We start from the raw sequence: 14,830 nt of genomic DNA on the forward strand, positions 1-14,830 counted from the left end.
TTGGATTTTAAATCTTCATCTAGACAAATCACATATGCCTGAAACAACGAAAACACTGAAAAGTTCTGTACCCAGCAAAAGAACTTTCAAATGGACTATGGAGACTATTCTGAACGGCTTTATCAGAGATAGTGACAATCAACCAAGAGGTTGAACCCGTTTCTCCGGAGGAGAGCGGGTTAACTATAGCCGCTTCCCAGAGCCGCAGCAGAAAGGCGGAGAAGGGGCGGGAGCGGGCAGGCGAGGGGCGGAACTGGGCGGGGCTGTTGTGAGTAGAGCCCAGTTGAACCATTTTGTCCCTTTCCGCTCTCCGTGTGAAAACCTGGGCGCGGAGGGTCAGAGATATGGCGGCCGCTAGGGTAAGTAAAAAAAAAATACCTTGCTGAGTTTCTCTGGGTGTCGATAGCTAGCACTCTAGTAACCATAGAAGGGATCCTCCTAACTTAAGAAGGGACCCCACTGCAAGAGACGAGGGGGAGGTGGGGTTGTGAGAGGATTGGCAAGTACAGGGAATCTATAACGTTTGAAGCCTCAAGACACCTACCTGTCCCCGTAAGAGTTTCCTCAGCCTGAAACAGTACTCTCTCCTCAGTCCCCTGCAGTTGACTGTTTATACAGCGGCAGGGTGGAAACTGGGAAACGGCTGGGTGAAAGTCGCCAGCCGCGCAATGAGCAGCGGCCGACTTGGGTCTTGAGCTGAAACAAAGAGAAAAGAATCCTGGGCATTTGTCTGGGTGCACAGGGCGGGGCCTCAATGACCCTTTGAAGGACTTTGTTCAAACATTATTTCAGGTGAAATAGACCAGGATAGAGACGTCTCAAGTCTTTGTGCAGTGCGCGGGTTTGTAGTCACTGTTACTCTCCGGGTTTGACTAACAAACCTAAGTTTCTTTTGAGTTCTGTAATGGGAAAAGGTGCCTTTACTTAGTCTGTGTACAGGAAGTGACTCAGCTGGTTGCTAGTTGCAGTTCCCTAAGTAGGTTTCAACAACAGCAGTCGTCCAATGTGTATAAGTAGACAAATATCTCTGGGTACATATTTGTAGCAGGTTTTAAGTGTACAGTGCACCGCTTCCAGGAGATACAAATATGAATAGTTCAGGCTCAGTATCCGACTTGATTCGCCATTCTCACAACATTTCTGCCTTAATAATTTATCTGAATTACTGCAACATCCTTCTAACTGGACTTGCTGCCTCTAGCCTGACTATTATGTAATTCATTTTCCCCTCCACTGCTAGAGTACTAAAATGCAAATCTGATTATGCCTGTCCACTACTTAAAAACCTTTATTGGCACTCCATCATTTAACCTCTGCGGTCAGGTCAGACTCCTATGTCTAGAACACCGTGTCTTGGCTTTGCAGCTTCATATCCTGTCTTTCAGGAGCTTTCCTAGCATCTGTACTCCAAGCCTTGTCCCCTGCTTTTTCTCTGGGCCTGAAGTGCCCTTTCTCATCTTCATCTAGTTAGTTCCTATTCATATTTCACTCACTCAGTTAAGAGATTTGTGTACTGCCTCCCCATATGCTAAGCACAAAAATGCCTTTTCCAAGATAGTGTCCTCGACCTTCCCAGTCTAATTTAAACAGGACCTGGGGCATATTTTTACTATAGGACTTATCACACTGCAAATAATAGACTATTTACTTGTCTGTTTTACCCTCCTAAACTATAAGCTACTTGAGGACAGTAATTATATTGATTTTTGTATCTTTAGTACCTAGCACAGGTATGACTTATATTAGGTACTAAATAAACTCTACGTGAATGAATAAGTGCCAGGCAATGGAGATAAAAGAGATTCATTTAAACAGTGTAGCTGCATCATATAACAAACACCTGTGATTCAGGGAAGTGCCTTGCCTCGGGACAAGTACAAAGTGATCTGAGGGTTCCGAGAGCGCACACCTGGTTGAAGAGAATAAAGAATGATACCATGGTGGAAGTACAGAGATAGAAGGAATGGTCAAAAAGCAAACCTGAATAGTGTGTTGTTACTGAAACCTAGAGAAGGAGAGAATGAGTTGAACAGTCTTTTGATTTGGCCATTAATAAGTCACTAGTAGCTGCCATTTATTGAGTGCTTACTACAAGGCCAAGTGCCGTGCTAAAGTATTTTGCATATGGTATTTCACTTAATTCTCAAGACAACTTTATGTTGTAGATATTATGATCACCATTTTACAAATGAAAAACTAAGGTTTGGAAAAGTCAGGTAAATTGCCCAGTCATAATGCTAATAAGAGCTGAAGTGAGGTAAAGTGGTAGAGAGAGAACCTAGATTGTAAGGGTTTAAGGAAAGGATCAGGGGTGGGAAACTGGCATTCGTTTAGCACCCACTTTGGCCAGCTGCTTTACATGTATTATTTCAGTTTCATCTTCTTCTCCTAAGAAATGAGTAGTATCCCCATTTTACTTATGAAGAAACCAAGGCTTAGAAAAAGTGCTTGCTCCAGGTTATACAACTATTAAGTGGAAGAACCAGGTTCAAACACAAGTATATTTGGCTCCAAAGCCCAGGATCTTTCCACTACTCCTTGCCTCCTCTGAAAGGCAAGTGTACATTACTCTTTAGAGAAATGTTGTGGCGAAAGGTAGAAAAGAAGTCTTGAGATAAGGGTAGCAAATTCCAGAAAAGGTATCTTTTTGTTTAAAAAAGTAGGAGACTGTATGCCAATTAAATCTCAGTAAAACTTGGGGGGAAACTGTCAGGAGACCTGAGCAGGTTTGGATACAAGGGGAGATGCACCAAGAATAGAAGAAAGAATTAATAATAGTTATCACAGCTATTATGTTATTGAATGTTTACTGTGCTAGGCATTTTGCTAAGCACGTTATGTGAATTTTCTCATTCGTGCTTCACAGTGACCCTGTGAGTAGCTACTGTTATTCCCAGCATTTTACAGGTAAAGAAACAGAAGCTTGGGGAGGTTGAGTAACTTTCACAGTCACACTGTTGTAAGCAGTAGAACTGGGTCTGAAATCCCATGATCTAAGTCCAGATCATGGAGTTTAAGCTTGAGGAAGCATCTGTGAGGCTAAGGTACAAAAAGGGTGATCTGAGTTAATTTTGAAACCCCAGAGTTTACTTGCAAGGATTAAGATAGAAAGGAGTCCTGAAGGTTGGTAGATAATTCTGAAAATAGTTTACATACATTTTGAAACATAAGAGCTTTTTGAACAGGTATATATAATGGTGAAACGTTGTGGAATTAGCCTTGAGACCAAGGACTGTGCTGATCTCTCCTCCTGACTTCTTGAATCAGAGAGAACAGCTGAAGGACTGGCCTTCTTTTAAAAAGATTGAGAGGAATGTAGTAGTGTCAAAAGCTAAATTTCGTTAACGGCAGAGATTGAGTGAATTTCAGGAAAATTTGGGTCTGAAAGATATTTGTTTATAATAGAATACTTAATATTGAAATATAGATACCATGTATTTAGTATTTCCTGTGTGTCAGATGCTGTGCTATGCTGTTGATGTACATTATTTCACTTAATTCTCACAAAAAAGTTTTCTATGGTAATGTTATTAGCTCAAAGAACAGGAGTAGAGCAGTAAGGAAATTAAAGCTGAAATAGGAGGTTGTAGTCAAAGTAAAGCTTTTTGAGTCTATGATTTTAGCTATTAACAAGTCTGGGAAATGGTCAATTCAAGGTGTGCTCATGGAGTGGGTAACCACAGTGGAGTGAATATGAAGGTCTAAGAACATGAGGTCAAAGAACAGTGAGGTGAGGCTTTTGAGTGATTCGTCCACGCAGACATTAAAGCCACTCAGCATTATGGCAGGATTTAGAGCATAGAAAATGACTATTAACCAGGATCCTAAATCTATGATGTGATGAAGTGACCGGGAGGCCAGTAGATGACAGTGCTAAGGATGACTAGACGGATGGTATGGGCCTCAAAGGAGAATTACTTTTCTTTCCTTTCAGTAAACTTTTTTTTTTTCAATGGAAGTATAGGATATATACAACAAAGTACACAAATCATAATCAGCTTGGTAAATTTTCAAAAAATGACCATACTTGTTCAACCAGCACCCAAATAAAAAAAAATAATATTACCAGCATCCCAGAAGCCCTCCCCTTTGTTCCTCCACACAGTTATTCTCCACCATAAATTAATTTTGCTTATCTTTGAACTTTTTGTAAATGGAATTATGCCATATTTACTATGTTATGTCTGGCTTCTTTCATGAAATACTGTTTTTGAGATTCAGCCATTATATATGTACGCTACTTCATTCATTCTTACTGCTGTATGTTACTCTAGAGGGTGAAAATATCATGATTTACTTATCCACTCTACTGTTGATGGACATTTGAATTATTTTCAGTTTTGAGCTATTATAGCTAATGCTCCTATGAACATTCTTGTATATGTCTTTTGATGCACATAAGTGCACATTGCTGTTGAGTATATACCTAGGAGTGGGATCGCCAGGTCATAGGGACTGCAGCTTTGGAAGCTACTGCCAAATAGTTTTCCAAAGTGGTTGTACCAATTTACATTCCCATTCATGAGGGTTCCAGCTGTTCTACTTCCTCACTAACAAGAACAGAGATTTTTACCTAAGGGTGGAGAATTAATGGCTTAGCAGCATTGGGACTCAGAAGAAGACAAACTCTCCCTCCTATCCCTGAGACACTTTGAATAGCCTCCACTTGAGAGTTACGGGGAAGTAGTGACCTCAGGGGGAAGTCATGTTTCATTTCAGACAAGAAATGAGGAGGGTAGATGCAATGGAAGGGTTTTGGGAGTTTGGGGAGGTAGCAGGAATTTGGTCAGTGGAGAGAAAATACAGAGCACTGTAGAAAATAGAATACAGGAGATGATACATGACTCTGGGATTGTGTTATGGGGCTTGGACCAAAGATGGTGGGGATGGGAAGGAACATGGACATCATAGATGTAAAATTTTCAAAATCCTTGATTATACCAGCCATATATTCCTTTGTCTCAACTTTAGTCCTTGTCTCTTTCTCTTCTTTCTTTCATGTGACTGATACCAGAAAATAGTTGGAACCTAACAAAGTGAAGTTCATTCCTAGGAAGACTGGTAGTTATCTCCAGCAAAATCAGTTTTTCTGCTTCCACTCAGCATTGTTGAACATCTTTATTTTCAGTGTAACTTTGAAAGTTATACCTTGAAACCCTTAACCATACTTGGTATAGGTTCCAGGATGTTGCTTTATGCTATAAAGTGAAAATGATCTGTGAATTGCCTCCTCCCACACTCATATGACTGAACAGACAGCTGTTAGGTATTCTGTGAACCTCATTAATATGAAAATAAAAGACTATTTGACATAAGTCCTAAAATTTTCACACAGTGGGCTTATGTAAGTCAATATTTCCTGATCTTAGCTGTGCCTTAAAATCATCTGGGGAGCTGAAAAAAAAGTACTGATGCCTGAGCCCCACCCCAGATGGGGCATTTTCATGTTTAAATGCCCACCATTGATTTCAATGTGTTGCTAGGTTCAAGAGCCACTAATTTAGGGGGGAATATGTGGCTTTTATACAGGTTATAGAGAAAAGAGTAGCAGACTTTTTCAGGTTATGAAGAACAGAGGCAAGTTCAAGTTATCTTAAGGATACATAGATTAGGAGGAAAGTCTAGGAAACTGTCTCACCAGCTAAACAAATCTCCAGAAGAACCATTCAGAATACGAATACCAACTCTGGTAGTTATCATTCTCATGATTTTTCTGCTTCTGCTAACTCTATGTGTGTTATATCCAGACTTTTCCTAGAGGGAGGATCTGATTGGGTTGGCTAGTCACTAACCACTGCAAAGTACCCTTCTTAGGCAGAAATTGTACCTCAGGCCCTTTTATTAGATAGTCTCATGTTGGCTGCCTTTTACTCTGGTACAAATCCCTGGTCCAGTCAGTTTTGGCCGGTGCATCAGTCCTGTAGTTCACAGCATAATGACCTATGTTAGGAATCACAGAAGGGAGCCATATAATTGTCAGGTGTTCTGAGGATTCTTAGAAGGGGCAAGGCAATGGATGATCCATTTGGGATTCATGGTCTGTCTGGTACAATTTACTTTTGAATACTTTCCAGAAGTAAGTGATAAAGTTGTTGAAAATGTGGTGGAATATATTCAGAATTACTATTAAAAACTAACTTATTAAGACTTTGTAATTTAAACTAGGAAAATAGTTGCCCAAGGATAAAAAACACTGAGACAGCCACTAAGTAGCAATCTGTGGCGGATAATAAAATTTGCTTAGTATAATTTGAACATGTTCTGGGGAAATTGTAACTCATTTCTGTAATCTCTCCCGAGTGAGACCATCTGTCATGTTGACTTGATGGATATTAGTACTCTAAGCTAAGGCATGAGTTACATACTTAATGTAGTTTTGGCCTGGCTGTTTTTGGATCTTTTCTTTCAGTCATTCTGAAACTCACCAGGCACTTTTCTTATCACTAGGCTAACTGCTACTGCCACATCCCCTCTTCAGCCTGACTCTGTAGTTAACCTCATTCATTCATATTTCCAAATTCCCACTTGATATTTTTAGGTGCATCAAGTTCAGTATGTTCAAAATTTATTTATTTTTACTAAATTTGATTTTTCTGCTCTGTTCCTTATTTCATTTAAGAATGTGAGCATCTGATCTTGGGATCATCTTTAAAGTATCCCCTACATCCATACTGTTAACAAGTCTTGTGGATACTTTATTCTTTCATACATTCTTATTCTTTTACATATTCATTCAAAAAAATCTTAATCCCTATAATGTTCAGGAGCTGGTGATAAACATTGGGGATACAAAGATCAACAAGATATGAACAAGGCATAAAGAAAACACAAAAACCAATAAGCACATGAAAAGATGCTCAAAATAATTATCAGATAACTGCACGTTAGAACAATAAGATAAAACTAGAAGAAAATAGAATGTTGGTTAAGTCCAAATGTTTGTAGGGATATTGGAATATAAGTGTTCCCATGTACTACTGGTGGGAGTGATGAGTGGTATAGCCATTATGGAGATATTATTTAGTGAAATTAAGTACACACATATCCTGTGACATGGCAATTCTGTTCTTGAGTGTATATCACAAAAATATACAGGTTCATTAGAGCACTTGTACAAGGATATTCATTACAGTGTTTTTTATGATGATGGGGAGTTTGAGGTAATATATGTGTCCATCACTGACAGTGGATGAGTGAAATGTGGTGAATATATATCATGTAGTACTATATAGCAGCCAGAAGGAATGGGTTATATGTACACATAGGAAGACAGATGGATATAAAAGGCTGTGCTGTATGAAAAAAGATAAGAAACAAAATAACTAATACACCATTTACAATGTGAGAAAAAGTAAGAAAAGTAAGAAAAAAGTAAGAAAAATGAGATATGTAACAAAATTAAAAAAAATTTACACATTACTACAATGTGCATTTTGTAGAAACTCAAATAAAAAAGATAATCATTAAATACATTAAAATAGCTACCTATGGTGGACAAATTAGAGTGAATTTTGGCAATTAAGGAAATAAATGAACAAATGAATCAATTGATTTTGAAAGAGGGAGGACAAAGAAGAACAAGATCAAAGTATTGTCCTCAAGGAATGGACTCTTATGGGTGAAATTGACAAGTAAATACAAATTATACTCAAATTAAAAGATATCTAAAAGTTACTGTGGGAGAAAAGAGGAGGAAGTAGTTTAAATGTCTACAAAATAAAAGCCTGCTTCATAATATTTGCTCATTTTAGTTCTTCATTTAATTCTTCAACGAGTATGTATTAAACACCTACCATGAGTTAAGAACTGCCAGTTGCCAAATGGTGGTAGATTGTATTTTTTATTTCAAATATTTGCTCTCTCTTTCTATGAGGATTATACACCCCTGCCTAGATTTATTGTTCTTTTCCTCTACCAAAAGAATGACTAGTATTAATTTCATGGTAACTAATTTTATAATTTTTCAGCATATTTTGGTACTGATCAAAATATGATTAAAGTGAAATGTTTACCTAAGTCTAACTGAAACACAAATTCTTTTGTTTATCATGAAAGAGCTAGTAGATGTTAAACAGAACTTAATTTTGTAAGCAGAGAAAACACTTTATATCCATTCACTCATCTGGACTAATGGAAAGAATGGCATAAATAATTGAAAACTAGTATTTACACCTAACTTTGTATGTATTTTTGTATTTATATTTTTGCCTGTAGCAACAGCTGAAATTTTGGGCCCCTGTGAAAAATATTCTCAATAGAGCTCCTATGACAAAAACTCATCAAGCCATGCACCTCACAGGGACAGTTCCTCCTCCTGTTGAATTGTCTTGGCACATTTGTCAAAAACTAATTTAACCCTAAATGTAAGGGTTTATTTTTGTACTCTCAGTTCTATTCCATTGATCTGTATGTCTGTCTTTATGCCAGTATCACACTGTCTTCATTACTGTAGTTTTTTTTACATTTTTTATTGAGTTATACTCATTTTACAATGTTGTGTCAAATTCCAGTGTAGAGCACAATTTTTCAATTGTACATGAACATATATATATTCATTGTTACATTTTTTTCTCCATGAGCTACCATAAGATCTTGTATATATTTCCCTGTGCTATACAGTATAATCTTGTTTATCTATTCTACATTTTGAAATCCCAGTCTATCCCTTCCCACCTCCCGCCCCCTTGGCAACCACAAGTTTGTATTCTATGTCTATGAGTCTCTTTCTGTTTTGTATTTATGCTTTGTTTGTTTGCTTGTTTTTTTTAGATTCCACATATGAGCGATCTCATATGGTATTCTTTCTCTTTCTGGCTTACTTCACTTAGAATGACATTCTCCAGGAACATCCATGTTGCTGCAAATGGCGTTAGGTTGTTGGTTTTTATGGCTGAATAGTATTCCATTGTATAAATATACTACCTCTTCTTTATCCAGTCATCTGTCGGTGGACATTTAGGCTGTTTCCATGTCTTGGCTATTGTAAATAGTGCTGCTATGAACACTGGGATGCGGGTGTCTTTCTGAAATAGGCTTCCTTCTGGATATATGCCCAGGAGCGAGATTCCTGGGTCATATGGTAAGTCTATTCCTAGTCTTTTGAGGAATCTCCATACTGTTTTCCACAGTGGCTGCACCAAACTGCATTCCTACCAGCAGTGTAGCAGGGTTCCCTTTTTTCCACAGCCTCTCCAGCATTTGTCATTTGTGGACTTTAGAATGATGGCCGTTCTGACTGGTGTGAGGTGATACCTCACTGTAGTTTTGAATTGCGTTTCTCTGATAATTAGTGATATTGAGCATTTTTTCATGTGCCTATTGATCATTTGTATGTCTTCCTTGGAGAATTGTTTGTTTAGGTCTTTTGCCTATTTTTGGATTCGGTTGTTTGTTTTTTTCTTGTTAAGTCATATGAGCTGCTTATATATTCTGGAGAACAAGCCTTTGTCAGTTTCATCATTTGCAAAAATTTTCTCCCGTTCCGTAGGTTGTCTTTTTGTTTTACTTATGGTTTCCTTTGCTGTGCAGAAGCTTGTAAGTTTCATTAGTTCCCATTTGTTTATTCCTGCTTTTATTTCTATTGCTTGTATAGACTTCCCTAGGAGAACATTTCTGAGATGTATGTGAGATAATGTTTTGCCTATATTTTCTTCTAGGAGGTTTATTGTATCTTGTCTTCTGTTAAACTCTTTGATCCATTTTGAGTTTATTTTTGTGTATGGTGTAAGGGAGTGTTCTAGCTTCATTGCTTTACATGCTGCTGTCCAGTTTTCCCAGCACCATTTGCTGAAGAGACTGTCTTTATCCCATTGTATATTCTTGCCTCCTTTGTCGAAGATGAGTTGACCAAAAGTTTGTGGGTTCATTTCTTGTCCCTCTATCCTGTTCCATTGGTCCATATGTCTGTTTTTGTACCAATACTATGCTGTCTTGATGACTGTATCTCTGTAGTATTGTCTGAAGTCTGGTAGAGGTATTCCTCCAGCCTTTCTTTTTCTTTAGTAATGCTTTGGCAATTCTAGGTCTTTTGTGGTTCCATATAAATTTTATTATGATTTGTTCTAGTTCTGTGAAATATGTCCTGGGTAATTTGATAGGGATTGCATTAAATCTGTAGATTGCCTTGGGCAGTATGATCACTTTAACAATATTGATTCTTCCAATCCAGGAGCATGAGATATCTTTCCATTTTTTAAAGTCTTCTTTAATTTCCTTCATCAGTGTTTTATAGTTTTCCGTGTATGAGTCTTTTACCTCCTTAGTTAGATTTACTCCTAGGTATTTTATTATCTTGAGTGCTATTTTAAAGGGGATTGTTTCTTTACTTTCTTTTTCTGTTGATTCATCATTAGTGTAAAAAATGCAACTGATTTTTTAATGTTAATCTTGTAACCTGCTACCTTGCTGAATGCTTCGATTAGTTCTAGTAGTTTTTGTGTGGACCTTTTAGGGTTTTGTATATATAGTATCATGTCATCTGCATATAGTGACACTTTTGCCTCTTTTCCAATTTGGATCCCTTTTATTTCTCTCTCTTGCCTGACTGCTGTGGCTAGGACTTCCAAGACTGTGTTGAATAGGAGTGGTGATAGTGGGCAGCCTTGTCTTGTCCCAAATTTTAGTGGGAAGCTTTTGAGTTTTTCACCGTTGAGTATTATGTTGGCTGTAGGTTTTCATATATAGCTTTTATTATGTTGAGATATGTTCCCTCTATACCCACTTTGGTGAGAGTTTTTATCATAAATGGGTGTTAAATTTTATCAAAAGCTTTTTCTGCATCTATTCAGATGATCATGTGGTTTTTGTCCTTTCTCTTGTTGATGTGATGTATTACATTGATTGATTAGCATATGTTGAACCACCCTTGTGTCTCTGGGATGAACCCCACTTGATCATGATGTATACTCTTTTTTATGTGCTGTTGGATTCTATTTGCTAATATTCTGGTGAGGATTTTGATGTCTATGTTCATCAGTGATATTGGCCTATAATTCTCTTTTTTGGTAGTGTCTTTGCCTGATTTTGGTATCAGCGTGATGGTGGCTTCATAGAATGAGTTTGGGAGTATTCCCTCCTTTTCAATCTTCTGGAAGCACTGGTATGAGTTCTTCTTTGTATATTTGGTAGAATTCCTTGGTGAAGCTGTCCAGTCCTGGACTTTTGTTTGTAGGAAGTTTTTTTTTATTGCTAATTCAATTTCATTTCTAGTGATCAGTTTGTTCAAGTGGTCAGTTTCTTCTTGGTTCAGTCTTGGTGGACTGTATGTTTCTAGAAACTTGTCCATCTCCTCTAGGTTATACAGTTTTGTTCCATATAGTTTTTCATAATATTCTCGTATGATATTCTGTATTTCTATTTTATTTGTTATAATTTCTCCATTTTCCTTTCTTATTTTGCTAATTTGTGGTCTGTCTTTTTTCTTCTTTGAGAGTTTGGCCAGAGGTTTGTCGATTTTATTTACTTTTTCAAAAAACCAGCTTTTGGTTTGATTGATTTTTTCTATGGATTTTTCAGTCTCTATTTTATTTATTTCCTCCCTGATCTTTATAATTTCCTTCCTTCTGCTGCCTTGTGGGTTTTTTTGCTGTTCTTTTTCTAATTCTTTTAGCTGGTGGGTTAGATTGTTTATTTGGGATTGTTGTTCTTTTCTGAGGAAGGCCTGTATTGCTATAAACTTCCCTCTTAGCACTACCTTTGCTGTGTCCCATAAATTTTGTGTGGTTTTGCTTTCATTTTCATTTGTCTCAAGGTGTTTTTTAATTACAGCTTTGATTACATCATTGACCCATTGGTTTTTTAATAGAATGTTGTTTAATCCATGCTTTTTTTTTCCCTTTGTTTCTCTGTAGTTGATTTCTAGTTTCATGGCATTTTGGTCAGTAAAGATGCTTGAGATTAACTTCTGTCTTCTTAATATTATTGAGGTTTATTTTGTGCCCAAGTCCATGATCAATCCTAGAAAATGTTCCCTGTGCACTTGAAAAGAATGTATATCCTATTTTTGGGGGGTGTAATGCTCTGAAAATATCCACCAAATCTAATTTTTCTATTGTATCATTTAATTTCTCTGTTGTCTTATTTATTTTCTGTCTGGAAGATCTGTCTAGTGATGTTAATGCAGTGTTAAAATCTCCGACTATGATTGTATTCCCATCAGTTTCCTCCTTTATCTTTGTTAGTAATTGTTTTATGTACTTACGTGCTCCTATATTGGGTGCATATATATTAATGAGTGTAATATCCTCATTTTGTATTACTCTTTTAATCATTATAAAATGTCCTTCGTTATCTTTCCTTATGGCCTTTGTGTTAAAGTCCATTTTGTCTGAAATTAGTACTTCTACACCTGCGCTTTTGGCTTTTCCACTTGCATGGAATATTCTTTTCCATCATTTCACTCTCAATCTATATGTGTCCTTCTCCCTATAGTGGGTCTCTTGTATGCAGCATATTGAAGGTTCTTGCTTTATTATCCAGTCTGCTACTCTATGTCTTTTTATTGGAGCATTTAGTCCATTAACATTTACAGTAATTAATGATAGATGTATGTTTATTGCTATTTTGAACTTACCTTTGCAGTTGAATTTGTATTTCCTCTTTGTTCCTTTCTTCTTCCTTTTGTGGTTTGGTAATTTTCCTTTTTATTATCTTGGATTTTATTTAGTTTTTGTGACTCACTTGTAGTTACCTTTTTTGTAAGTCTATTAACCCATTACTATAACTGTTTGTATTAAACAGATAGTAATATAAGCTCAAACCCATGCTACCAAGAACAAAAATTTTAAAAAGAAAAATTAATACTCTATATTTTCTTGCTTCCCTCTCCCACTCTTAATGACTTACATGTCTTCTTTTACAATTTCGTGTTTATTTTATTTGTAATTCATGAGTTAACACCTTTCCAGTTATGAGTTTCTCATTTCTGTAGCATCTTGCTGCTTTTCTATTTAGAGTAGACCTTTCAGTATTTCTTTTATCATGGGTTTAGTGTTGCTAAACTCTTGTAGTTTTTGCTTGTCTGTGAAATTCTTTATGTCTCCTTCTATCCTAAAGGATAACCTTGCTGGATAAAGTATCCTAGGCTGCATCATTTTTTCATTCAGGACTTTGAACATATCTTGTCACTCCCTTCTGGCCTGTAGTGTTTGTGTAGAGAAAGCAGCTGAGAGCCTTATGGGGGTTCCCTTGGAACTCATTGTTTGTTTTTTTCTTGCTACCTTTCGGATCATTTCTTTATCCTTGACTCTGGCTATCTTGATTATGATATATCTTGGTGTGGGTGGTGCTGCTTTGTTGCTACCTAGTGGAGGGTAGAAGTCTAGGTTCCCTGGTCAGTCTCTGTTGACACCCAAGGAGGGAAGGGTCCCCTTGTTATTTCTGGGCAAGATTGGTGGTTTAAATCTCCCACTGGGCTTCTGCTCTTACTTCCCTGTCTGGGAGGTATAGGAGTACCTCATTAGTGCTCCCCACTTATGAGCACTGTTGGGGCAGGGAAGTGACTTTGTTACTACTTAATGATAGTGAAAATCCTGACTCTTCACTAGGCCTTCTCAGTACCACCTTAGTGCCAAAGAGGAGGGGTTGCCTCATTACCAACAGGTGATATTGAATATTCTGGTTCCCTGCATGTCTCCACTAATATCTAGGGGGTGGGTGGGGGGCAGAACTAATTACCACCTGGCAGGGATGAAAGTTCCACCTTTTTTAATACCACCTTTGTGGGATGGTCAGTGTTAGAATGACTTATTTCTCCCTAGTCAGAGTGGAAGTCTAGGCTCTTCCCTCAGCCTTTGTTTTTGCGGGTGGGTTTTTGGCCTTAGGTATGTTTGTGGTGTTCTGCTGTAGTAGAGTGGCTGTTGTTTAAAAGCTTTGTGCCTTGCTAGACCGCCCCTTTCCTGGTCTTTCGGCTAGAGAGAGAAGGCTTTTCTTGAGTCTTTGTGTTCACTGGTTGCCATTTCTGTGTTTCTGGCTTCTCTAGCACCCAGTCTAAGACATATGAGACATAGAAAACCCAGAGATCTCACTGCCATATCATTCCTCAGGTTCTGAGATCTCTCACTGATCTGCCATCTTCTCTCCACCATTTAGAGTCTTTATGCACTTATTTTCTTTATAATATCCAGGGTTTTGAGCACTACTCAGTGGAAGGAATTGGGAAAAGTATATTAACTTTATCATTCCAGAAGTAGAAGTCCTCCATCTTATCCTATTATCATCCTGTACTGGTGGTATATTTGCCTGACTCCCACACTAGAGATTTTACAATACTTGAGGGCAGGAACAGTGTCTTTGCGTATTTATACCCATCATGGTCTAAGAGGGCACCTGCCTGGGGCGTAGTGTTTGTTTAGGAAGTGTTTTTTGACTGAGTTGACACTTTGAATAACTTTTAGACTTATTGCCCTTAGGAACAAAGTATCCTGGTTGGAGAAATATTAATTAATAGTCCAGAATAGTACGTGGTTAAATTTTAAATCATCCCAGACCTTTATAGACTGGACAGTTTATATCCTTGTAGGTAAAAAAAATTTGAAATACCTTAAAATGAGGATGTGTTCCTTATCTTTGCCCCCTAAATAGAATAGATCAATTCCTCTCTGTGTCCCCATTGTACACACCTCTGTTATACTGCTTATAACTATATATTCCATTTATTTATGTTTTTCTCCCTCGTTAAACTGAGAGTTTCCTTAGAAACGAGGACCATGTTGTATTCATATTTGTATTTAAGTCTCTCAGGCTCCTGAGATATAGTATACAGTAGACACTTGAATGGTTGTTGAATGAATGAATGAGTGCGTTCTGTGACACCCATATACACAAATATAAG

General features: G+C 37.4%; 1 protein-coding gene across 4 annotated transcripts in view; it reads left to right on the top strand.

Annotated features, from left to right (window-relative positions):
• The first annotated feature begins 258 nt into the window (after positions 1-258).
• Positions 259-14,830, top strand: part of APOOL (apolipoprotein O like) — a 64,252-nt gene continuing 49,680 nt past the window's right edge. The window contains exon 1 of one of the 4 annotated variants that reach the window (XM_032474534.1): positions 259-359. In XM_032474534.1, coding sequence (XP_032330425.1) covers positions 345-359 — 15 coding nt within the window. In that variant the 5' untranslated portion in view covers positions 259-344. The remainder of the gene's footprint in view (positions 360-14,830) is intronic. The other 3 variants (XM_032474537.1, XM_032474535.1, XM_032474533.1) reach the window with 3 other exon arrangements.

The sequence above is a fragment of the Camelus ferus genome, chromosome X (assembly GCF_009834535.1).
Source record: "Camelus ferus isolate YT-003-E chromosome X, BCGSAC_Cfer_1.0, whole genome shotgun sequence".
Classification (NCBI taxonomy): Eukaryota; Metazoa; Chordata; class Mammalia; order Artiodactyla; family Camelidae; genus Camelus; species Camelus ferus.